Source organism: Sphaerodactylus townsendi, linkage group LG04, assembly GCF_021028975.2.
Source record: "Sphaerodactylus townsendi isolate TG3544 linkage group LG04, MPM_Stown_v2.3, whole genome shotgun sequence".
NCBI lineage: Eukaryota > Metazoa > Chordata > Lepidosauria > Squamata > Sphaerodactylidae > Sphaerodactylus > Sphaerodactylus townsendi.
In genome coordinates, this window is record NC_059428.1 from 29367132 (window position 1) to 29394099 (window position 26968).

Consider the following 26968-nt stretch of genomic DNA (forward strand, 5'->3'; position numbering starts at 1 on the left):
AACCTTATTGGGTTGCCACTTGCAGTTGATTACACTTTACACACACACCTCTCTCCTGCCAATAATTATAGTTTTGCATAAACTTACACATACATGCTCTATTGTTGCCGGGTACAAGTGGAGTAGGGTATCATCAAGTCAAATATTTCCACACTCTGAGGAAGACAACTGAGTGGCTGGGTGGTAGAACATCTGCTTGGTATGCAGAAGGTCCCAGGTTCAGTTCCTGTGATCTCCAGCTGAAAGAATTAGGTAGGAGGGTGAATTGAAAGACCTCCTTCTGAGACCTGAAGAGCCACCCCAAGTCTGAGTGGACAGCACTGACCTTGACAGACTTGTAGTCTGATTCAGTTTGAGGCAGCTTCATGTGTTCATAATGTGGGGTTACATTTCAGTGACAAACTTACAGTAGTTGTAAAGTCTAGTTCTGTCCCTAGAGTATGGGGGTTCAGCAGACAATGCAAGACTAGAGGGTTTTCATCTGGATCAACAAATGTGCACTTGTATGTTAAGGTGCTCTTTCTAAGTTTGCAGATGTAAGTAGCACTGCAATGTAAGTAGCACTGCAAGGCTAGACAGTGACTCCAGTTTCATATCCCAGTATGCTCAGGGCTATTTGTGTCAAAGATGAAGCAGATGAGTAGCAGGTCAGCATTGGAAGTGTACTGCAATTGGCTCCACCTCCAGGCATGTCCCTGAACCACTGCCACCCCGTCAGTGCAAGATTTTACAGCCACTGGACGCTGTTGCAGCATGAACTTGTGACAACCATGTAGTCACCCACCCTGCTGGTGTATTTGCTCTTTAGTCTAGTGAGATGGACACCCACATTGGTGTAACCCTGTGCTGATGCCGTAGTGGATTCCTCCCCCTCCCCCTGGTCTCTGGTTTGGGCTTCTAGTTTCTTAGATGTCATATTTCTTATGAAGGTGTAGTTTTATCTTGAGTTACTCTTAGATGTCACTGACTTATTGATTCAAAAGGATTCTGTGTTCTGACAGGCTGGTACCCTTTCTTTTAGTACACACAGCCTCTCCACTGTTAGACATCCACTGTCCAGAAATCTCCCATGTGAGGTAACTTAAGCAGATTACTGATACACCAGACAGGGAATCCTCTTTTGAGTATAATTCCCCTCCTAACTGGCTTGGGAATTCTTCTTCTGTCTCCCAGAAGATATATTCTCCTCCTCACCCCTTATTTATAGTCACTGTGGAAAGTCTCTGCTATTCCACCTCTATTATTCCTGCTCGTAGGGTAGATTTTCATGCAGAGCTAAAGGAACTTGATGATAATACACAGGAATCCAAATCCAAAAGTGTTCAATCTTTTCCCTCTCAGAGAGATATTTTCTCCCTCTGTTAGTCAGCTGGTTGCTCCACCAATCAGAGTGCAGGTCAGCTTACCCAATCAGAGTGCTGTCCAGTTCCTAGGATGCTTTTTCCCCTTTCCACTCTGTTTGTGACTTCACGTTGTTCCTCTGACTACACTTCCAAACCTTATTTTACCTGCACTTTCTGTACAACATGCACATGCTCCTTTTCATGATTGTCTATAAGTGCAAAATTTCAGCTTGTTGCAATGTTCTGAGCATAAAGGGTAATCTCCTTTCTGGTGTCAACAAATGGCATTTTCAATTTAAAGGCCTGTAATGGACTTCTGAGGCATATTTTGCATGTTTGTAGATTATTTTAAGTCAATACATTTCAATCATAAAAAATAATCTGAGAACAGTGAACTAAGTTTGGAGTGGTCTGTAATGCAAACTAGTCACATATACAAACTCTGCCCAGTTATTCTAGCCAGTTATGCTGCAGTATGAATCTTGGGATGGGAGTGGGTAAGAATCTTCAAAAAGAAAACACCGAACATAGATGAATTCCTTGTGTAATAGTCAAAACTCAGAGCAAACTTGAAGTATTTTGAATATGCAAATAGAAAATGCCAGTTTCAGTTCTTAACTTCTGCTGAAATCAGTGGGACTTAAAACACAAAAGTTGTGCTTCTGTTGCATTTAGAAAGTACATTAGGCCTACATTGCAGACAGACTGAAATATATGGTCCTTTTCTGCCATCTTGTGGCACTACAGATTTTCAAAGTTTTTTTTCCCCTTGCAGTGAAAAGTTGATTTGTAAAGCTTGGTGGATTGATAATTTATTTAAGGGATTCTTTTGATGAGCAGAATTAGCAGTATTGCTAGGGCTTCTTCTCTCTTTTTCAGATATAGTTAGACCATAAGATAATTTAGAGAACAATCTCTAGGAATGTGTTTTCTGGTACTGGCGATTTCCCGTCTCAAGCTGCTGAACAAGGAGAGATCATTGTCTGTTTTAGGAATTTGCTGTCGGGCTACAATTCCAAAAGCTTACTTGGGAGTCAGTGCAGTTACAAACATTTGTTCTTGTACTGTACACCACATATTCTGTCATAGATAATAGGAAGTTTTTGTCTGAGAGCATCCTGTCTCCATGAAAAAACACACACACACAAACTGGCTAGTAAAACACAAACTGGCACTGGGGTGCGCTGTGGGGCTGGAAGTGTGGTGGAACTGGAAGCATGTCAGGACGTCCTGGCGCTCTTTCTCTTTGCAGTGCACCAAGAGAGGAAGCACGTCAGGGCAAGATTTCTTGTCCTGGCACGCTTCCTCTTCCCCTGTGCCTGCTTCTCACTTTCTGCGGGAAAAGCAAGTACTCTTCTGGTGCGACTTTTCTTGCCAAAGCAAGGTGAATGTGGAGAACAGCCAGCAGTGGTAATCGGCCACTCAGTCTTTTAGTTCCATGATCAGACATGAGTCTGCCGTATGCTGAATCAAGCCATTGGTCCATCAAGGTCAGTATTGTCAAGGTCTTTAACATTATCTAATCACTGGTCCTTTCAACTGAAGATGCCAAGGATTGAACCTGGGGCCCTTTGTATGCCAAGCAGATGCTCTAACACTGAAATACAAAGCCTTTATAACAAGGGATACTGGAAATGGAGGTGGCACACAACATCTCCAAGTAACACTGTGGAAATCAACATTTTGGGAAGAGGCCTGCCTTCTTAAAAACTGATCAAACCTTTCATTAACTTCTGGCCCCCATGATCCAGGTAAGGGTGGGCTTTCACAAATCTCTAGGGCAGTGGTGGTGAACCTTTGGCACTCCAGATGTTATGGACTACAATTCCCATCAGCCCCTGCCAGCACGGCCAATTGGGCATGCTGGCAGGAGCTGATGGGAATTGTAGTCCATAACATCTGGAGTGCCAAATATTTGCCACCACTGCTCTGGGGATGTTAACACCAGCCAAATAGGTGTTGCATACAATCAGGGATAGGCCTCTTAAAAGTTCATATGGTTTCCTTCTATCTCATCTCTCGAACAACCCAAAGAAATACCTACATATATCCAGGGCAATATTATACCTACAAGAATTATACATGACAGTACCATGTGTTTAGGAAGTGGGGTGCTGTGTGGTTTCCGGGCTGTATGGCCATGTTCTAGCAGCATTCTCTCCTGACGAGAGGAGAGGATCCTCTGAAGATGCCAGCCACTGAGCCCTTCGGGGGAGGGCGGTTTATAAATACAATTAATAATAATAATAATAATAATAATAATAATAATAATAATAATAATAATAATAATAATAATAAGAAGAAGAAGAAGAAGAAGAAGAAGAAGAAGAAGTGATGATGATGATGATGATGATGATGATTGCAGGTGAAACATCAGGAGAGAATGCTGCTAGAACACGGCCATACAGCCCAGAAACCACACAGCACCTCTGTGATTCCAGCCGTGAAAGCCTTCAACAATACATTGTTTAGGAAGTGTTTTCTGTCTTTTTCAATGTCTTAAGTCAGGGAACCACAATAACATTTGTCTTCAAAAGGGTTGGCACATTCTTGGTAAGGAACTTCAAATTGCTAACTCTGATCCTGAAATGAATTTCAGTGAGAGTTTACTTGCCTCTTTAGACTTCATAGATGCATGAATCCCAGGAACAATTGACCCCCTTATTCACAAGGGGAGAAAATCATTGCCTGAATAGATGTGGATCCATATACTTTGTACATTTGTGTAAATACAAAGGACTTTTCCCCACTAGTCTCAGTTCTTGGTATCAGTGTGTTCTTGCAGTGCATTTTTCAGTTTAAGCTGGGCAGGACACCTTATATAGGGAACAGATACAGTTTCTGTTGGATAGAGTTGGTGTCAGGGTTCCCTCCTGGTTTTTTGGGAGGTCCTCCCTTCCTCCCTAGGAAATTGCTATAGCCATGCTTTTCATTCCCAGGTGGGACATCACCCAGTCAGAGAATGATTTCCTACCTCAAGAACAGAAATTAATCCAGTTAAGACTGTCTTTTGCTAAATTGTTCAACTCCTTTTACTGAGAGGTTACTTTTTCAAACTGCTTTCAGACTAGAATCTCCAACTCGGTCTCTCAGGATGGATGCTCCACGAGGGATTAATATTAAAACACAAACTGGGAATATCGAGGGTCTTTCTAATCAGGATATCAAGTTCCACAGTAGTGACGGCATGGTGAGAATTAAAAACCCTTTGTTTTTACTATTGGTATTTAAAGTGATATTTCTGAACCTGTCATTTGAGTACATATATTACCATTATTTCTCTCTTACAGGAAATAACGTTTCTGATATAGTAAAGTAGTTCGAGACTGGTCCCAAAGAGCTAACGGTTGATTTGAAATTTCTCTGATGCTCTTATATTCCAAGTATCTGACTAAGGGGGCTTTGACTCTTGAGACATTATACCCTGGAAACATTTTGGTCTCTGGGGTGTTACTGGGCTCGAAGGCTACCTGTTCCTTTGAATTCTGATTCTGTTTCCAAGGTGGTTAATACTTTGACATATATTGATCTGGCTAATAATGAATTCCAATCAATCCCTTTTGTAGTAGCTCATTATTTTTTTTGAACTTTCATTTACAAATTGATATTGAAACTTCCCTTAATTTGCGTAGCAAGGTACTAAGGGAAACTTTTAGGAGGCCATTTATATGGGTTCTGCTTAATCTTTTAATATAGATTTTTTTTCTAAAATGTCTCGCTTGATTGGCATTCCTTCTGCCGCTGGCTGAAATTGGCTCAAAGGGATACTTCTGGCATATAACTGGCAATTTTTAAAAACGTCACAGTTCATTTACTGCTGTGTAAACAAAACTGTTTTTGTGTGCGTGCTTTTCTTCCATGCAGCTTGTACTTGATGCTCAGACTGTGCGACTTCCCCACTTGCCTGAAGGAACCAATGGCGAATCTGGTACTTCTCAAGGCCTTTATGAGATCTGTGTCTGCCCAGATGGAAAGCTGTACTTGTCAGTGGCTGATGTGGATTCTACTTGTCAAGAATATAGTCGTGTCTGCTAATAAACACCTACAAATACTGCACATCTTATGATAATTTTTGCAACATTCTTGAGCACCGAGAAGTAGATTATTACTGTTAGGAAAAGGATCGGCAAAACCATCTTTCTTTATTGAATACGTGGTGCACCACTGGAAGAAAACAGAAGGCACTGCCCTGGATAATGCAGGCCAGCCCTTTCGGGTCAGACCTTGGAAGCTAAGCCGAGTTTGTGGTGGTCTATAGGACAGAGAATTAGCCTTCTGTGCTGAGCAAAATAACCTGGTGTGCCACAATTCAGCATGGGTGCTGGGGTTTGCTTGTCCTCATCTATAGTAAGTCTTCCAGCAGGCTTTTGACAAGGTTAGTTTGCCAAATTCTCCTGAGTTAGCAGCCAGGTGATAAAAGAAAAGGTCCACTTGGAGATTAAGAATTGGTTAAACAACAGGAAGAGGAGGGTACCCTGTTTCCACGAATATAAGACATCCCCTAAAAATAAGACATAGTAGAGGTTTTGTTGAAGTGCGAAATATAAGGCATCCCCCGAAAGTAAGACATAGCAGAGTTTTTGTTTGGAAGCATGCCCGATGAACAGAACACAGAAAAATAAGACATCCCCTGAAAATAAGACATAGCGCATCTTTGGGAGCAAAAATTAATATAAGACACTGTCTTATATTCGGGGAAACACGGTAGGAATAAACGGGCAGCTCTCGCAGTAAAGGGTTAGCAAGCAACAGGCTTCTACAAAGAACAGTTTTGTTTGGGGTCACCAACATAGTGGCCAAATAATACCAAATTATTCAGGATGGTAAAAAACAAAGTCAATTGTGAAGAGCTACATGAGGATCTCACTAAACTGGGAAAGTGGGAATATGTGGCAAATGAAGTACAATGTTGCTAAGAGTAATGTAAAATATATGGGGGCTAATGTTAAATCTATGCTGGTAGGGCTTTGAACTGGTTGAAACAAAGATTGAACGAGATCTTGGGGATACAGTGAATAGTTCAATGAAAGCATCAGGGAAATTGGAGTTAATTAGAAAAGGAACTGAGAATAAAACAACCCATTTTGTAAATGTTATACAGAGAGCTATAATGAAGCCACATCTGGAATACTGTATACTGTTCTGGTTGCTGTATTTCAAAAAGGATATTACAGAGCTAGAAAAAAGAAAAAGACAACCAAGATGATCAAGAAGTTGGAGCACTTTTCCTATGAACAGTAAGGAAAGAGGTCTACAGAGAGACATGAAAGAGGTTTAGAGAAATCTTTTCCTCTCTCCCATATTAGCAGAACTCAAAGGCACCCAATGAAGTTGATGGGCAAGAGATACAGGGCAGATAGTTGACACAAGTAATTAAACTGAGGAATTTGCTGCATGTGTGTATAGTGATAGTCGTGAGTGCAGACAGCTTTAAAAAGAGTTTAGAGAGATTCATGGAGATTCATGGTCCATCAAGGACTACTAGCCAACGGCAACCTAAGGGATCTTGCATATTAAGAGGCAGGTAATCTCCAAATATTAGAGCTAGGAAACAAACTGGGTGGGGTGGGGGAGAGTTTGGCATTTGTGCCATTTCTTGCTTTTCCAGGGCAACTGTTTGGCCACTGTGTAAAACTGTAGATGCTGGACTAGATAGACCACTGGTATTATCCCTATTTGCTTACGATAGTTCGCTCTAAGCCCTTGGACAATGAACTAAGGATATGAATCACCCTCTCTCACACTTGCAACTGCAAGAAGTATATGGGATTTCCTTAGACCAGCGATCCCTAATATGGCAACCATGGGTACCATGACATAGATTTCCTGCTGCCCATTTGTTTTTACCTGGAAGCCTTCCCTGGCTTTCATTCACCTCACTTGAGTAGGGGGCACTTAAGAAGAATGCAAGAGGTATCAACCTTGTCTCTGAAGGGAACACCTGTCCAGAAATAGCTGATTGCATCATAGGAAGATGCTTGGCTTACAACCTCCCAATATTTGTGATGTTAGCCATTCTGTGATTGGTCCTGGCCTTCTATTGCCGCCCCTTCATGGTGGAGCTTTTTCCCTGTCTTCAAAATTCCAAAGCACCTCCAGGATTAGGCCCTCCACCACAGAATATAATGGAGCTCTTCAATCCCTTGGCTCTCAGTCAGTTGGGTATAATGCTAAGCATAATACAATATACCTAGGTGTCACTTCCAGTTGGATGGTTGGATGTGCCTTCTATATATAAACAGCAGCTATTCTTCTCCAGAAGGCTGAACATAAAGACTATTTGTATTATCTCACATCAGTGAAAGAAGTGATCACAGAGCAAGAACTCATTAAGGAGATACTTCTTAAATTATGCAGGGCTCAAGCTCTTCAACACTTTAGAAATACGCATCAGCAGCTGAAATTGAGCTCCAAAGCATATAGGAAGCCATTGCAGTTAGAAATGCATTCCTGAAGCACATCCTAATTAGTAAATGCAACTCAGTATTTTTGAACTAACTGAAACAGTAATCTGAATGACCACAGAACATGTTGCAGCAATCAGATCAGAAGCAAAACAAAAGTGGCTGAATACTACTGATCATTACGACTGTAGATGACATACCAACCCAAACTCATCAAAAGAACTCTGCTTCTAATTGTGGCTCTAGCAATGAAGCAGGTAAAAAATAGATTTGCATACTCTGCCCTTATAGAATAACACAATTCACCTATATAACATGTGAAGCTATTATACCTTTTTCTTGGCATAATGTGACATCCACCCAACTGTCTTGTCTCAATTTAGTTTCAATATGCTTATTGTCTTCTGGCCACTCAGCTGTATCCAGGAACTTTTCGAAGGCATTTACCATAGCTCTCAGATTGGATGAAAATCAAAGAGTTCAGTGTCATTAACATATTGACTGCATTTAATAGTACTGGAAAACTCTCAAGAGTTCCATATAAAGATGGGGGAAATGCAATCCAGTTGGTTCTCCTGGAGGCTTTTCATACGATAGACCACGGTATCCTCCTGGAAAGGCTTGGGAGTTGGGGTTACCACTTTGAAATGGTTCTGCTCCTATCTCCAAGACTGATACCAGAGAATAGTCATGGAAGACTTTTGCTCAACACCATGGGCACACACTTGTGGGGCCCCTCAGGGATCAATTTTGTCTCCCATGTTTTTCAACATCTATATGAAGCTGCTGGGAGAGGTTATCAGGAGATGTTGAGTAAAGTGCCATCAGTATGCTGTTGACACTAAGCTGTACCTCTCAGAAGCGTAGCTAGGGAAAATGGAGCCCGGGGCAAAATCTGAGTTTTGCACCCCCCTCCCCTGTATAGGCGGCCACCCCCCAACAAAAGAATGATTTTTTGCACCAGTCATCTCAAAGTCACCATCACATTATAGAACATGCCCCAACTCACAAATCTGCACACCCAGGGTTCCCTAGTTTAAACAACATTGAAAGTGATGCTGTTGGGGAGGGAGGATCTACCCTGAAACAGCCTCATTTTAAATGTTGTTTAGACTAGAGAGCCCAGATTCTCCTTTTAAATCCACTTTTAAGGGAGAATCTGGGCTCTCTACCCCCCTCCCCCCCGCCCAACAGTATCACTTTCAATGTCCAAAGTTATGGGCCCTCAAAAGGGTAGCCCCATCTACTATTAGTTCCCATTGGAAACAATGGGGGATAGGAGCGCCCCCTTTGGGGGTCCATAACTTTGGACCCCCTGAACCAAACTTCACCAAACTTGGCTGGTATCAGCAGGAGTGTCACCCGATGATATCCTGAAATTTGGGTGTCGCTAGTCCAGGAGTCTGTAACCTGTGGCTCTCCAGATGTTCATGGACTACAATTTCTATCAGTTCCTGCCAGCATGGCCAATAGCAGTAACAATTGGCCATGCTGGCAGGGGCTGATGGAATTTGTAGTCTATGAATATCTGGAGAGCCGCAGGTTGCAGACCCCTGCGCTAGTCTAAAAACTGCACCCTCTGCTGGCCAACAACTTAAAAACACTAAAAATGCCAAAAATATTGAAATAAACCCACATTTTTCTGCGTCCCCCACGTGATCAAATGGTGGGTGCCTGGAACATTTATCCCCACATGTCCCCATGGTAGCTATGCCCTTGGTACCTCTCCATACCATGTGAATCAAGAGAGGCAGCCAATGTTCTTGACAGGTGCTTGGAAACAGTAATGGGCTGGATGAGGGCCGATAAATTGAGGCTGAATCAAGACAAAATGGTGGTGTCTTATGTCAGTAGATCTTGGGTCCATAAAGTGAGGAGACATCCTGAACTTGACGGGGCTGCATTACCCTGAAAGGGACAGGTGGGAAACTTGGGGGTGCTTCAGGACTCAGCTATGACACTAGAAGCTCAAGTGGAGATGGCGGGTAGGTATACCTATTTCCAGCTCCAATGGGTTCGCCAGCTATGGCCCCTTCTGGACAGAAACTATCTGGCTACGTCAATTTAAGACAGCTGCCCTTGAAGACTGTTCAGAATCTGCAGCTAGTGCAGAACATGGCAGCAAGATTGCTAATGGGTACTGATGGCCGGAAACACATCACACCAGTCTTAGAGGAACTGCACTGGCTGCCGATTCGCTACCAAGCCCAATTCAAGATGTCATCTTTTATTTATTAAGCCCTAAACAGCATGGGACCCAAATATCCAAAAGAATGCCTTCACCCACTTCGACCAGACCATACCCTAAGATCAGCAGATGAAGGCCTTCTGGTGGTACCATCACTTTCAGTGGTAAAAAATAAGTTTTTTTCAGTGGTGACCCTGAGATTGTGGAATTATCTGCCCTCAAGGCACATCAAGCTTTTTCCTTCATTTAGCAAATTGATAGACACACCTATTTTCCCTGGCCTTTGGCTGAATAAATGTTTTCCCCCTTTTGATATTATAATGATTTTTAAACAGGTTTTATGAATTTTAAACAGGTTTTATTGATTGTTTTAGCTTATATTGAATTTTATGACTTTCATCAATCTTACGTTGCAATCTGCCCTGAGACCTTCGGGTATAGGGCGGGATGAAACTACAAATAAATAAATAAATCAAACAAAAGCATGGGCCTGAGGAAGTTGAGAGTGTAACTCAACAGCCCATTTAACATAGGCCGTTTCCGCACGGGCATTAAATGGTGGCCTGGAAACGGCAAAAACACCGTCTCCAGGCCACCATTCGCACAGGGGGTGCAGCTGCATCGCAGCCGCGCTGCCCTCGTGCCACCTGCCCGGCCCGAAGCCGGCGTTTTCCCAGAGCGCTGGGAAGCGCTCTTTTTGGGGAAACGCCGCCGTGAAGCCGCTGCCGAGCGAACGGCAGCGGCTTCACGACGCCTCCTCCGTATTCCTGGGCCTTAGCGTTGCCGAGGCCTGGGGACACGCCCCCCTGCCCTGCGCCGCTGGAGCAGGCGTGCAGGGCCAGGGGGCGTGTCCCCAGGCCTCGGCGACGTGCCGGAGGCCCAGGGACACGCCAGGTCGGCCGGGCACCGGTGCTCCGCGGCGCCGGCTGCCCGGCTGTTCCCAGGACTGTTCATGCAGACGGTCCCAGTGTCGTCGGGTTGGTGCGAAATGCGCCGACCTGGCGGTTTCCGCCTCCGTGCGGAAACGGCCAAAGTAATCAAAGAACTGGAAAGGTCTTTTCCACTTCTCAAAATCACTGGTGAAAGAGGCCTTGCTTAAAAATCAGCTCAGCAGTCTGAAGAGATCTTTGTGTTTATTATAAAATTAATTTATAGTACTTGACAGAGAAATAACCACAAGGATTTTTATTAAGCAATAAAGATTTTAACACCTACAATTTGTTCAGTTGGTTTTTTTCCCACTGAAGGCTCTTTATTCTTTAGGTTTTTTCATAATTTTTCCTTTCTTGTTGCAAAAAATGTTATTGCAACCTCTGTATGATCATTTTGTTTCTTGTTTTACAGACTCTAAATGGAATTACAGTTGCAGTGTACTAATCAAATAAATAATTACGACAATTAAGAAATAATGGAACATGATTCTAAATGCAGCTTATTTATTTCTTGTTTTCATGATTTTTTTTACAAATATTGAATAATTTACATGGCATTTATCAAAAAGTATCACAATTTATAAAAGAAAGTATATGAACTAAATGTCAGACATTTCATGTGCCACAGTGTGAGACAAAATAAAAAACCTTAACATTGCAGCACCATTCAATATGTAATAATAATAATAATAATAAAAGTTATCTCACTGTATACCAAAAATGCTTTACCAATTTATACAGTTTCCAATAGCGGCTTATGAAAAAAAAAACCACATATAAACAAAAACAATACTGAAGCATGAAGGCTTCTAAAAAGATGACTTCTGGTGTGCAATTCCAAAAACCTACACAAAAGAAAGAACGAATCTAAGCACTGCACATGAAACTGTCATGAAACAAAAACGTTCAGTAGACATGACACAAATGTAGACATTACACAAAAATGTAAAGTAAACTACAAGGAAAGCAAATCATGTGTTGAACTAACAGAACACTTGAAGATCAAAATGCTGTGCTTTGCCAAAGGTTCATTAGCCTTCGATGTAATGCTGCAGCAAATGTATCACCTCCAGCAGAAAAAAAAATATTTTGAGTGAAATGATTGTTCATGGCAAACAGATGAATCCAAAATGTTCTGTCCACTGTCCCCCCAAACATTTTAAAGATAATATACCTCATCTTACATTAGTACACCATTTGGAAACAGAAAATTGATTAGATACAAGCGAGAAGTTATATATGCATAGACATGTACATGAACAGATTTAACCAACCATCATCCTAAGCTTTGGTTATATAAAGTGCAGCTCAGTCCTGTAAATTTTATTACTGTCTTGCGCACACAGTCAGTTTTTATAGTTCATTCTCCTGCAAAAATGTTAAATATGTATCCTACAGTTTTGCTTATAATAGGCTCAGTTTAAATTAAGGTTAATTGTAGGTATCTCAGGACTGAAGTGGGCGTTCAGTGGGAGATCTGGAATGCCACCTAAATGTGAAGGGAGAATGATTTCCAGTGGAAAGACATCGGATGTTCTGGTGGGGATGGGGGGCGGGGGAGTACGTAGTTCTTTCTCTGATTGCCATTCTGTACCACCCAGCCTCTCCTCTCTAGCTAACACTCCCAAATATTCATTTGCTGCCTCACAGAGAAAAGCAATTAATTGAAGGGACAAAAATGGCAGGATAAGGGAAAGTTTAAGTACCTCCTTTTTCTGCTTTTCAACTGCTATTCATTCCCAACACCTGCCACTCTGCAGGTGTTCAGTGGTGACTCAGGTTTCCAACCCACGTCTACCACTGAGTGTCTAATTTGGCCCTCAGTACCATATGCCCGGTTTTTAGAAGCTGCATTAAAATGTATAGCCTCTGAAGTACAGTAACTGCACACAAATCATATTTCCCCATTACATTCATTATGTAGCTCCTTCTAGCAACAGTGAACTCAGGACATGCACTTACCACATCAATGCCTGTGGTATTCTCTACACATTTGAGGATAGCTGAAGCCTCCATCAGACATAACTGTCTGATGCATATCTACAAGTATCTTGCCTCTCTAAAGCAGCTGTAAAAAACTATGGCTGGAGGCATAGCATGCACATCTGAGAACACCATGTCTGTAGCCATGTCTCTCACACCTTTTGTTGAATAAAATTTTCAAGTTTTATTATAATACATGCTGTACACTCCATCACTCTCATGGCAACTTCAGAAGTGAACCTGTCATTTGGAATCTGTGGGAAAGGAAGGAGATCTGGATAGCGGGTTTTTAAGCTGTCCACTCCATATGCTTCCAGGGTATGAACGTCATTTGTAAGACCTTCCAGTTGTTGACTATATTCCTCAATTTTTTGTGCTAATGCAGTAGGTTTCACATCTTTATCTGACTTTCCCCTTACTGCATAATCTGCAGCAATCAAGGCTAGCTTGGTAGACAAATAACATTTGAAGCATACCCATTCATTGGCATTCTTATGAAGATCATTTCTTGCAGCTGAGAAGTTTGCTCTGGCCTGCCTTAACCACCTGCGTGCTTCAACGGGATTCCCAACTGATTTAAATGTGGGTGGCACAAAAAACCGCTGAGAGTAAGATGGGCCTGTAGAAGACGGACACTTCTCTTTAGATTGTTGCCTTTCAGATTTATGGCTCGTAGCTTCCTGATTCCAAGAAGTGTAAAATCTCTGGAATGAAAATTTGTCTGACTGAAATCGTGAAGCTGAAGATGAAAATGTTCGCCTGGAAGCCCTATCTGCATTTTGGTCTATAAAAGCCTGCTTTTCTAACCTGTTGATTTCATTCTGTAAATGTTTGAACACTTCATTGGCTATATCAAGGTTCTCAGCATTTTTGTCTGGATGCCATTTAAGATAGAGCCTTCTTATAATCTTCTTTCTTTCAGATTCTGGTAGCTTCCAAGCTTGTTCCACCACCGATGTAACTTCTCTTAAAATCTCTGAGAGAGAATTTGCTTTAGCTTTCTTGGGAGAATGGTGTTTAGATGATGATGTTTTATGACTCTCTTTTCCGGGGAAGAGAGGAGGGATTGTCCTTGGTCCATGTGCTGGAAATTCTGTAGGACTTGTGGGTGTAGATGGTGCACTGTCCCTGCTTTGAGAACTCTCATCAGGTCTTGAAAATTTGTACAAATCAAGTGAACTTACTATCTTGTACTCACTGTACCCAATGTCAATCTGATAAAACTTGCCCAGGAAACTGGAATTTTCATCCTCCTCCCTTTCTACTTCTTGTACAATGATAGCATAAGTATAGGTTGGATGGTATGAGCCATATATATCCCCTCCTTCAGCATCGACAAGATAGCCAACGTATTCTCCTGGATAAAAAACATTCATTGGATCCATAAGAAGTGTGTAGTGGATTTCAGATGGTATGGGAGTTCCGGGCATTGGTAGTTCAAGTTTCGATGGTTCTGAAGAGTCATACTTCACCCCCAAACTGTCCAGTTTTTCACTAATTCTATAGATATCATTGCAGCCCAACATGGCAATTAAATAAGAAGTATCAGAAATCAGATTATCAGTTGCAGACTTCAGGGTCATTGCTAATGCTAGAAGGAAATTGATGTCTTTGCTGTCAGAGTGCTGTATATAAAGCAATATTACTGCACTTCCATATCTCTTTAAAAAAGCAAATGTTTCACTTCTGCTGTGAGGAATAGGAGCGAAACCTTTAACCCTTAGTGTTGTTTGCAGCTTCTCAAAACAGGAAACTTTCAAGCCTTCTCGTAAGGTTTTGCAGAGTCTTATGGCTTTCTCCTCATTGGCTAAGAATGCATTGTCATTTTCATGTTTCATAATTCTAATAAGGCCCGTAACAAACTGTTCAGAAGACAGCAGTAACTGGAGCCTTCCCTGAAGAGAACAAAGTGCTCCAAACTGACAGAGTTTGGGGGATTCTTCATCCAACTGCTCTTCAAGAATACTGCTGAGAAGACGAGGCCGTAGTTTCTGAGGAAACAGCATTATCAGCTTAGTGTGAAAACCATGGTCTTTTCCCAAGTAACACTGGCTAAGATCAACCAGCATTTGCACACCAATGTTTCCTTGTATTCTACTTTTGTAATGCGGTGCATCATCAAAAACTAAGATGCTTGATTTCACCAGTCTACCATCTTGACTAGGAAGGTAAAGAGCCAGATCTCGCACATTCTCCAGGTCACTTCTAACCTTAACAGATTCATTCTGAAGGCTTTTGAACAGGCCAGAAACAACTCGCTTAACGGTACGCATTTCATTAGGATCAAGCTGTTTTCCCTCAGAATTCTTGAATATACGACTCAGAACCTCCACATACTGCTTTGTTGAAATGACATCTTCAGTGCCTAAGTGTTTGAATAACTGGTGGAAGCTACCAAGTTCTAATGGAAGCTTGTACAGGTAAGGCTTAAAATCAGATTCATACTCAAGATTTATTACTACTTCCTCAGGCTTCAACAACTTCCAACCTTCTTCAACCATCACAAAAGAAACCCCCCGAAGCTGAAATCGGAATTCCCTTTTCTCTGTACTAAGATATTCATAAATACTCCTTAGAACTTTAACCCTTGTTTTTACCATCTCCTCATCCAGTGTTGTTATATTGCATATATTTCTACAGTTATTTATAACTTTGTCCAGAGGGGGATCCAAGTTGACATTGAGCATAGTCAAAACCTGCTCAAGCTGTTCTTGCGGACCTAGACTGCTTTCTTCTTGTTCCTTGATACTCAAAGGTGTTGCTTTTTCTGGAAGAATAGGACACGAAGTCCACAGAAGCTGCAAGACGTCAGTCTGTTTGAATTTAGGATTCACTTGGGCTCCACTAAATTTTATGAGAGGGAGTGTTCCATTAACCTCTTGATACTGGGGGTGGAATCTGACAATTTCTGCAGGAGCACGTTCTGGACACAAGAAGGCGATTGAAGATAATTCTTTCAGAAAGTTTCCAGAGAACAAATCAGCTCTTTCTTGAAATATGTGATGAAGGAGTACGTCCACTGTATTCTGCAGCGTATCCTTAGTCCAGTTTTCCGTGTTAGCTCTCATGCTGATCTCTTTAGCAAACTGCAAAACCTGCTGTTGGGAAATGACGTATTTTAGCCCCATGTTTCGTAGAAATGCAACCCAGGATGTAAGGAATACAGCACGATTCTTGGGTTTGGTGAGCTGCTCCAGTTTTTTAAAGAAGTCTTGTGGTATGAAGAGTTTTTCAGGAAGCATGACTTCAAATACTCTTACAGTCCTGTCATAAAAATTCTTTGCAGGTTTTAGCCTATTGCATGTATCGTGAATGACCAAAAAGCTCTCTAACTTTTCAAACAGCTGCTCTTTTATTTCAGTTGATTCCTCAATGCTGGAGAGCCTGTTCTTTAAGTAAATAAGATGTTCCAGTTTCGCATCGTAAGAGAGACTTTCAATCTTTGGCAAAAGGTGCTTCAAATAAACTTCAAGGTCATCTACTGGGACGCACCCAAGAACACTGTACAAGTCATTCAAATGGATTTTCTCTTCAAGAAAGACAGACGAAGTTGACTGTGTCCACCTGTCCACTTCAGCCGCGGGGATGCTTCTTGTGAGGACGTAACATGCTCCACCTTTTGAAATACTTATGTATCGTCCGCTGATAGATTTATAGCATGGAAGGGACCTCAAAACTTTGATGTCATCCTGAGATGTCAAATGACTGAGATTGCAATTGAAATACATTAAGAGCGCCTCAAAGTCACTTTCAGCTAATCTTTCAGTCTTGAACGTTGAGGTCTGAACCATGTAATGTATAGCTCTTAAAATGCTTGATGGATTATCTATATTTGCTGTGTGTCCTGACAATAATGGCACTAGTCCACTGTCCTTGGAGCAAATTTTGTTCAAGGCAAGCTGAATACAACCAGTTTTCATTAACGCATGGAAAACTTTATCAGTTTGACAATTTGGGAAGAGTGCTATGTGCATCAGGCTGAGAGGAAGCAAGACATCGTGGTCTGGTACAACAAGGTGATTGGAGGAGACGGTGAATTTTGTACCTGGAAGCAACGCCCAATCTTTCAAAGTAGTAACGACATCATCAAATGTTGGTTTTGCATCTTCCTGGTCATCTTTGGCATTTACAGATTCACTAATAAAATGCCACGTGTTCTTAAGCCAAGATTCACTTGCAAAGTTCTCTTTCCATCTCATACACCCTCTGGCCTTGTATTCTCTTGGCAAAACAGATGGCAACAGATCAGCAAAGCTGGTGATATCAAATGCTTTTGCTACATTGCATTTAAGCAAAATATTGCTGTATCGCAAATAAAGCGTGTTCATAAACAAATCCTTACGAGAAGGGGTCAGTTCATGATAGGTTGTTAAAAACTTTGGCCGCTTTGAGTCAAAAACTTGTAGCACGCTGTCAAGGGTAATGAGCAGAGGCAACCCTTCAATGCTGATTTCATCCTCTTCTGCCTCTTTAAAACAGTAGTCCACCAGAAGTTTTAGACTGTGGAAAAGTTTTAAGTTTGTCTGCTGGAGACGACAAGGCAGTTTTCCAATGTGGCAATTGGAATCCGGAGAGGAAAATGTCATCAAAAATGACCGGACATCAGAAGGAGTCACGTAGCTCACAGGAATGTCTGCATCCACAAGACAGTGATAAAGATTTGCAGTTTCATCACAGCTGTATATCAAGTTGAAACCAATTTCTAAAAGCAGATGTTTGAGTCTATACACATTCTCAGCTACTGTTTTGCGTGTTGTAATGTTGTACTCTACATTTTTGAGGTGTTGCAACTCATCCTGTAACAAGTTGTCAAAGAAAGGCCTAGCTTTGTTTGAGGTAGTCATATTAATCCAAGTAATTATAATGGCTGAATGCAAGTCCGAGCCGTCAATGTTCGGAGCTCGGACAACAGGCAAGAGGCGTTTTGACTCTTCGTGAATGCAGCTGTAAACTGCTTTCACTAGACAGTACCAATCAGGCTGCAGATCAAGCCTGTTAACTGGGAAGAAAGAGAGAAACTTTTTCAAAGTGTCTTTCACTATATGCATGGATGTATTCTGTAGTACTGACACTGTTGGATCGCTGCCTTGAAAGTAACGCTTTTTCAGCTGAATCAGAAGTTCAACGTAGGCTGGTGCTATCAATGCTGTCATCAGACTGTTATTCCAATCACTTCGTACTCCAACTCCATTGTCATCGCGCCACAGATTTCTTCGGGCAGAATCCAGAGCAAAGTGCCCATTGACATGAAATGGCAATCCCGTTTCTAAAGACAAAGGCAAGAAACAAAATGCTCTGTGTGGTTTCTTGTAGTTATGAGTAATGCACGCTGCAACTCCCCCTCGTGGAAAAAGAGTAATGTCCTCATTCTTGTGAGCTGATACGACACTCTTAGATACTTTTCCCATGGCTGAAAAACCTGACCTGTTGCAAATTAGCCAAGTTGTAAGGTTTCCTTCAGAATCGTCAGTATCCATGGTGTAAGTTATCTGTTGCACGGGTATCTCTTCAAGCTGTTTCTTCTTAGTTACACTATCGATGACGGAAGCATGGAACTGTTTCCGTTTCAGCCTATCTCCATCAGTTATTTTGCCCGTTACAGAATATAGAACATTAAGTGCGCCTGTTGTTTTCTCTATTTCACAAATGGAAATTTTTTCCATGTGATTCAAAAACATCAACAATTCTGCTCCGTCTGTGCGCAGTTTATCAAGAAGGTTTTGCACCATTCTGTCTGAACATGGCACTGGGGAGATTTCTGAAACTTTGGCCATTTCTCCATTTCGAAGTGGAAATCTAAACATGGTGCAGTTGTCCAGTTTAAAGTGGTCACCTAAATAAAGATCCAACACGTCTGAAAACTGTGTTCTGAAATCATTGTCCAGATCTCTAAACATGCGTCCGGGACTAATTGATGTTGCACCTGGTGCATATCTAGCATGAGGATCAAAAATACAAAGTATATCATTCCCAGAAATGAATGAAGGGCAGTCTGTTATGTGATACACAGAATTGAATCCTATACCATACTGACCAGTTTTACATGGATTGCCTTCTTTAGTACCTTTCCCAAGATTCTGAATCCCTCTGATGTCATCTTCTGTAAAAGGTTGATTGTTGAAGACACACAGTGCGGGCCCTTGAAGCGGTGCCCATTTTTCATCAAATATCCGATCAACTGGATGTTGTCGAGGGTCAAACACAAAACAGACTTCAGTAGCTTTGGCATCATCTGCATTCTGAAGAAGCTCTTTCAGCATTTCTTTCTCTGATGGGTATGCATTAAGAATACTTTTAATTCTGCCTGTTAATTTTTCTTTCTGTCCAAACTCAGACCCAAGAGTAGTAAAGCAGATATTGGATGCATATCTTTCCAAGGCTTTATGTCGCTTGGGTATAGCACCAAGCTTCACAGCTACTTCTCTAGGAATATCTGCATGGCAGTATTTTACAGTGGTGTCTTTCACTTTTATCCAGGGGCAATCATTGTAACACAGAGAATCAGCAGGCAGAAGAGCAAGATGAGTATCTGGTAATAAAATTTTGCCATACTTTTTTTTACAGTATTCTTGCTTCTTTTCTCTAATGAGACTCCATATTCCTTCACTGATGATTCTTCTACAAAGCTGAAATTTTTCTTCTGTCAGTGGTTTACTTTCCCTTTCCTGAACAATTGATTCAAGAACCTGAGCAAAATCTTCTACTGTAAATGAATGATGCACGCCTACACTTTCAAAAAGTTCACGAAAACTATTTCTGTATTTATTAGACAGTTGATGGAGATATGGTGCTGCCTCAAAATTCAGATGAAAGGACACTTTAGTGGGGTCAACATAGCCATTTTCAACAAGAATGAAACTACAGTTTTTCAGTTCCTCAATGATGACAGCTTTTGCGGTTTCATTCTGTAGGAGTGCCTCATGGAGATATTTATAGCAAGCATTGGTAATGTTTTCCTGATACAAAGTAATGCCATCAAAGGACTTTGCAACTTCTTTCAGTTGATTTATTACCATAGTAATGGTTGGTTTCTTCAACAAGCCTAAAAACTCTTTGACAGCCAATGGAATGTTCCCACAACCTTTAAAAGAATGGGAGTTTTCATTAAGAATTGGTTTTAAGAGACAAATTACGTCTTGGTGATCAGCTGTGAAAAGGTCCATTGCTGAAAACATCATTTCAGATTCAAAATCAGTACCCTTCCAGTGCAATGAGAAACCTGCTGGTTTTGTCATAAACGGAAGAAAAGAAATTGTTTGAAATTTTTCAATGAATTCTTCAGATCTAGGATCTTTGTATTTAAGTTTCTCATCTATGAGATTTAATATTATGCTGCTTCTGAGACATGCCGAAGCATGATCAGTCCTATTAATGGCTGCTACCGATTCTGTACGTTCAACCAGGTCTTCCCATGAAATATCATCTTTAAGCATGCCTAACTGAACTAGTTTAACCAAAACTACTGGATTGAGGTAGTCTTGATTGGTGCCATGGGGAAATCTTCCATCTTCTTTATCATACAATTTTGCAACACGACCTTCAGGATGGATCAGTCTTGAAGGTTCCACCAGAGGATGTTCAACTAAAGAACAAGGAATACATGGAGTAACAGACAAAATTTCTGAGAACTCAGCAATCTTTTCACTTAAAACATACTGCATTAAAGGATCACGAAGTTCTGCTTCAATTTCTTCAATGTTTGGGAAAAACACTTCAGAAAAGAACTGTCTCTCTGAAAAAGTATTCTCTAGTAATACCTGTTTACATCCAGCCTCTTCAAAGCCATTTTTGACCCATGAAGGAAGGTCTACAGCACAAAGATTTTTTGAGCCAGTTTTTTTAAGGTATTTGAGAAAAATCTTGAAGGCAGCTGCTCCAATATCTGGACGTTTCAATAGTGAATCATCTAAGAACCTTACATTCTTCATGGAAACCCAAGAAGAACCATCAGAGAAAACTCGAATTCCTTCTTTGCCTTTCATGTGAGCTATTTCTTCATAAAACCCTTGACATATAATTGAAAAATCATCATGCACTAAGTCAGGATCAGGCCACACTGCACAGTAACTGTAATTCTCTAGCTCTCCACCAACTGCCATGTTGCGTAAAACCACAAGAGTTTCCAAATACGCTTTCACAATGACATGCCGCATGAAGACTGCGTTCCACCTGCCTTTTGTGTCAGTCTTCCATATTTCTTTTCGATTTGATGTAACTGCAAAGGAACCATTAATGTGAATAGGTAGACCAGTTTTGATTCGAAGGGGTAAATAGCAGAACACTTCTCCCAAATTGCTACAGTTGGGCTTCACAGTCCATTTTTGATCCTGAGTTTCAGATAACATAACTCCTACTGAACCACAAGGGACAAGTCCTAGCCTTCGTCCACTTTCATGTAATGAGAATTTTAAGGCTTCCCCGGTGTCCATGCAAGAACATATAAGCCATGTTGTAGTGTCTACTGTTTTTTGTGGCAGTTCATCAGCGGGCCTTTTTGTCTGCCCAGATTTAGCCATTTCTGCAAAAGATGGTGTTTCGTCATCTGACCCCCTAAAGACTGGAGAATGCAAGTCAGCAATCCGCCTAAATACATGATGAAACTCTTCCACTACTATTTGCAATATGCATGAGGACTTTGGTGATTCTGTAGGAAGCCTTTTCATACTACTACTACATGTTTTCATGACTTTAGCAGCTTCCTTGAGAACACTTATTACAGGAGTAGTTATTGCTTTGGACAAACACAGATTTTTTCTAATAGTCACAGTATCTTGCGCAGTCCCTGGGTCAGTTTCTTCTGTTTTCAAATACTTCAAAACCATGGAGTTAACATTTTGAGTAAAGAGTATTAGCCTGTGTCCACAGATACTAAATTCATCCACCAGAGAATAGATATCTGCAGTATTGTAGCAAGTACTGCTGACTTCACTTACTTTAGCCTCCTGTTGACTTCTAAAAGAAAGTCTGAAAAGTGTCCCTTTGTAATTGTAGGGTGCCTCAACTGTCAATGGAAGCTGACAACCAAAGACACCTATAAAAGGTTTGAACTGATTAGGGAATTTTCTAAGTCTTTTCTGTTGCTTACTCCAATTAATTTTGATTCCAGGATTAGACTTATCCCGTATATGTTTGCTAAGGTGGTTGATATTTGGGTCAAACATGATCATAAACTCTCTGCTCATAATGATGGGGATATCAGTGACATGATAAACAGAATTGAAACCCAAGCCAAATTTTCCAACTTTGTCAACCTCTGCTCTTTTTAGGGACTCTCCTAATCGAGTTATATTAAGGAAGTCAGAGTCAGAAAATTCAGAGTTGTTGAAAGACCACAGAGCTGGTCCATGACAAGCTGCCATTCCTGGATCCAAAAGATTTTCCCTTATGTCATTATTTCGCCTCATGTCTATCAAAAAGTTACACTCAGTTGCATTAGCATCATCAGCATTCTGAAGGAGTTCTTTGAAGGTATCTGATACAGAAGGGTATTCCTCCAAAATATTTTTAATTCTTACAGTTAGGGGCTCTCTTTGCCCGGACTGTTCAAACCCCATATTTTCTGGATTAATCAACCTGGTACTGAGACATGGCACATTCAACCATTCCGCAGTTTTCATGGGTATGTCTTCATGGACCAGAATTATTGGCTCAACAGCGTCTTCAAGCAAATCATTTAAGTCATCGACCTTGATGTCACAGTAGCAACACTCATGAATTGGCTTCATTGCAAGCCTGTATGGTTTTTTGCTAGAATACAGAGGCATAGGTGTATTTAAACTGGCAGGAATCTGGCAGCTGTACAACCACCTAATAATATTCAACATGATATGAAGATTTTGCTTGCTCTCTTCTTCAGTAAGAGAGTGTTCACTTTTCAGATATATTTTCTGAATGACCATGGAGACATGGTCTGGAGTCAGCTGCTCAATTGACCCACAACACTTAAACAACTGATGGAATTTGGTCATAGTTTTGGGGACATTATACAAGTGTGGCTGGAGATCAAGATCGTATGCTGATTTTATGATTGCTTGAGAAAGCGAACAAAAAGATTTACCAGTCCAGACCCAGGGAAATTTTAAGGCTTTAAAGGCTTCTTTACCCTCATCTAAGTGATCATTCATGAATCCATAAATTTCAAGCAAGATGTGCTGAAACTGATAGTAATCTTCATCACTAAATTTTTTGGAACTATGCCAGTCGACTACCACTTTAAAATGTTTTAATACCGATTTGATACTAGGTTTGATGGAAATCCCTAACGCTTTTGCAGCAGTTGATCGGACATTTTCTACAAGGGGAACTGAGGAACCTACTAAGATTGCCTGGGATGAATCACACATTTCAGGTGGTAAACACAGACTACAATGATCACCTTTCCAAGGTAATGAATTTGGATAATTTGGAGGTCTTTCTTTGCACGCTGGAATCCATTTAATTTTTTTCAGCATGGCTTTTGTTTCAGGTGAATGCAGCCATGAAGAGCTTTTGTTCAAAATGGTTAACAAAGTTCTGGCTTTTCTTCTAAGTGCATCTTGATCAGTGCTTGCAGAGTCCTTCAAGTTTTCAATTTTATGTGCTATACCTAAAATGTCCCTATCTTCCAAGTTGTTCTCACTTTTTAAGCCTATCAATCTTAAAGAATGAAGAATATCTGGAGAAGTTTTAAACACAGATGGGGGAAAGGTGTGCTCTTCCTCACCGTAGAATAGATTTTGTAATACCTCCACTTCAGGATCAAAAAGTTCATTAGCTGAAACCAGCTTTTCCTCTGTAACCTGAATAAATTTCAGCGGGATCAGCCAATCCAACACTTCTGCATTTTCATTTTTGAGGAAAGTCAGATTTTCCAGAAACCACAGCATGATTTGTGTTGTTTCTTCAATAGAATAAAAATCATTTTGAATATCTTTTAAAATAAACTTCATGCAATCAGAGGTCTTTAGCTGTTCTAATTTCAATATATTTACTAAACGAATAGTAGCTTCATCACTGCTGTCAATTAGTGACACTGATAGTTTAACGTTAGGTGGAAGTTTGGCAGTGTGATGCAGTATTTTACAGCCTTTCAATGCAGTGAAAGAAATGTCTTCATCAGGTGAACGCTCAGCTCTCCTAAATATCGCTAGCTCATTAATTATTCTTTTCTCTTTTTCGGTAACATCAGTTAGACTAGCAAGGAAACTCCTAAGGGCATTTTTGCATGATGTAGAGAATGACACAACATGATCTGTCAGTTTCTGTAAGGAAAGTTTTTCCATGATTTGCAAAACTACACTTGGCAATGGAGCATGTAAATATTTTTTTAGAAGTGGATGCTGTATGGAAGGGTCCAGTTCCTTAAGCACAATCCCTCCAAGTTGCTCAATTATGTCAGCTAATAATTCTGGAAGTTGTGTTTCAGATCCATCATCTAGAATAACTGGAGATGGAGTTCTCAGCCTAATAAGGTCAATTACTTCTTGGTCTTTATCTAACAATGTCTTTGGGATAAGTGGCATGTCATCAAACAGCGATAAGTCTTCGGAAAAATGTATATACAGGTTCCTCCATACCATTTTGAGCCATGAAATAGGTGGATGATTTTGATCTTCAGAAAGCGGGGACCATTGTACCATGATTTCTCTGTTAGGCCAGAAGGTGTTCAAGACTTCTTTGACAAGCCGTGCAAATCGTTCAGGGTTCAGAAGTTGCAGCTGAGTGCATGGTCTTCCTGAAATAAAAAATAAACACTATTAAAACTGATCAATAGCATTAAGAATGTTTTTGTACATCAGTGAGCTACAATGAAAAAAACAAATTGGCAACCAAATTCAATTTTTTGGAGCTGTCTGCTAAAGTCATATTCTAGTCTAGGACTATCTGGATTAGATTATGATGTGGAATGGCATTAAGTACACTTGAGAAACCAGATAACTGTGGATCACTTTTTGTTGTAGCATTTCAACTTTGCATCTCTGAACCAAAACAGAACATTCCCGCTCTGGTACACTCGCCTGGACAACTATGTACCAGGCCATACTAGCAGCTTGGAGTTTCTATAGGCCACAAAGTGCTATGAGATGGAGGACAAACAGAAGTCTTTGTCCTATTCTAATCAAGGAGACTTACTGACTTTGTGAGGAATTCTATATTACAGCAAGAGAAGTGGATAGCTGCTGGCATATATGCCCCAATAGCCTTAGCAAATGAATCTATTATCATTAGCAACCAGAGGACAGGTCTAGTAGTTCAAAGAAAAAACTACTTCACCACTATCGTATTTTAAGTATGTGAGAACAAATTGTTTCACCAGTCTGTGTTTGATTTGTACAAATTCCTGTGCTGAAAATAAGACGACCAAATAAGGCTATATATTTAATAGATTTATGTGTAAAAGAACAGATTAAAAATATGCTGTAACATTCTTTTATAAATATTTCCGTGAGCTTATAATATTAGTTACAAAAAAATTGAAACCTCATCAGGGTACGCTTTGCAAATGAATGATTTGCAAGAGACAACACAATGATTTGGTATAGTGTCAGAGTGTGATGATGAACGCTTATTATAATAAATCCAGTAATTTAAGTGTAAATGTTGTAGTGGTTGTTATTATAGAGAAGGAGTACTTTTTGTTCAACAAGGCCTAAATCAAAAATAAAATACACAACCCTTTCCATATAGACTTACACACTAAAACAGATGTAGACAACAGTTCCAATTAAATACTTTTTAAAAATTCCGAGTACAGAACACCCAATATTTAACACAGTGTTAGGGGGTCTGATGCAATAAATACAACACATATCTATCTTATCTGATTACAATCTTAGCTTCTAAAGGAACCTACTGCAAAAGAATACAAGTTCCTAATGCATAATAGTTTTATAGAAGACATATTTATTTTTAAAAAATATACTCCAGACCTCTAACAATTTTTTTAGTAATGTACTGGAAAACTATGCATACTATAGAACAGCAAAATTACTGAGGCCCTTTCCGCACAGGCCTCCGGGCGCCCTCATGCCGGCAAGAATTCTGCCGGCGTGGGGGTGGAGGCCGTTCGCACGCAAGCGTGCGAGCGGCCCCAGCAGAGGCAGGCTCAGGAGAGGCGGCTCCGCATGGAGCCTGTCTCTTCCTTGTCCCTGTCAGAGCTTGCCTTGTCCCCTTTGTCCACGCTGCCCCTCCCACTCCAGGGTCGGAGGACAGCGTATGGGCTTAGGAAGACAGCAGGTCTAATGATGGGGACAAGGCAAGTTTAGGAAGGGGAAACAGCGGTTCTCGGTGGTGCCGCCGGGCATCGCCGCAGGGAGCATCGCTATTTCTCAAACACCCCTTTAAGGGTAGTTTTGAGGACGCCTGACGAGCCCTGAGGGAGGGGAAGGGAGCCAGGTCGGCGCTTGCTACGCTTCAGCAGCTTAGCGAACGGGCGGCCTTGGGCGACATTTTTACCGGTCCCAGGTCATTGCTGGCCAGTGCGGAAACCGCCTGAGTTTCAGCTGCATTTAAAATACCTATTATATAGTTTTGTCACCTTTTAAGACACTAAAATATTGTCAAAATTTAGAAATATAGTCAAGATCTGTACAAGAAACACAAGTAAAATTCAGGCAGTATCACAACAATTTAAAAAATGTACTGCCATCCTTTCAGTCTGACTGGAAATTACAGCATATTGAAGGTTACCATTTAAAAAGGTCAGTCCAGGTGCATCAACATAAAATGTTTTATATTACACAACTTCTTTTGCTACTTTAAAATCAGAAATCTACAAAAATATAACCTAGATTTTCATATTGAACATGCAGCTAGCACTCCAATCATGCAATTATTAACAATGCACATACTATTTATACAATTCTATTTACCAATGGATTTTTAATATATCACTACAAACCTGCATGCCACTGTCTTTGAGAAAAAAATATCTGCAACAATCTAGAAGCAATATCTGAAGAACAAACAAAACAAAAACCACTTTCATAGAACACCTCTTCTACAAATGCTAAAGAGAATAAGTGGACATCATTCTTGAGGCATATTTCTTCCACTGTCCTCCTGACTACTACTTATAGTCCACACCTTGATGTGTGGGGAAAAATAGCGAAGAAATGAGAGCAGAAGTAACAAAATCAG

General features: G+C 40.7%; 2 protein-coding genes across 4 annotated transcripts in view; one reads left to right on the forward strand and one right to left on the reverse strand.

The window, feature by feature from the left end:
* Nucleotides 1-5399, forward strand: part of SGCG (sarcoglycan gamma) — a 31481-nt gene extending 26082 nt beyond the window's left edge. For both annotated transcript variants that reach the window (XM_048494316.1, XM_048494315.1), the window contains exons 7-8: nucleotides 4410-4533; nucleotides 5208-5399. In XM_048494316.1, coding sequence (XP_048350273.1) covers nucleotides 4410-4533; nucleotides 5208-5378 — 295 coding nt within the window. In that variant the 3' untranslated portion in view covers nucleotides 5379-5399. The remainder of the gene's footprint in view (nucleotides 1-4409; nucleotides 4534-5207) is intronic.
* A 5955-nt stretch (nucleotides 5400-11354) lies between these two features.
* SACS (sacsin molecular chaperone) overlaps nucleotides 11355-26968 on the reverse strand; it is a 58135-nt gene continuing 42521 nt past the window's right edge. For both annotated transcript variants that reach the window (XM_048492757.1, XM_048492758.1), the window contains one exon: nucleotides 11355-24563. In XM_048492757.1, the coding sequence (XP_048348714.1) occupies nucleotides 13003-24563 (11561 nt within the window). In that variant the 3' untranslated portion in view covers nucleotides 11355-13002. The remainder of the gene's footprint in view (nucleotides 24564-26968) is intronic.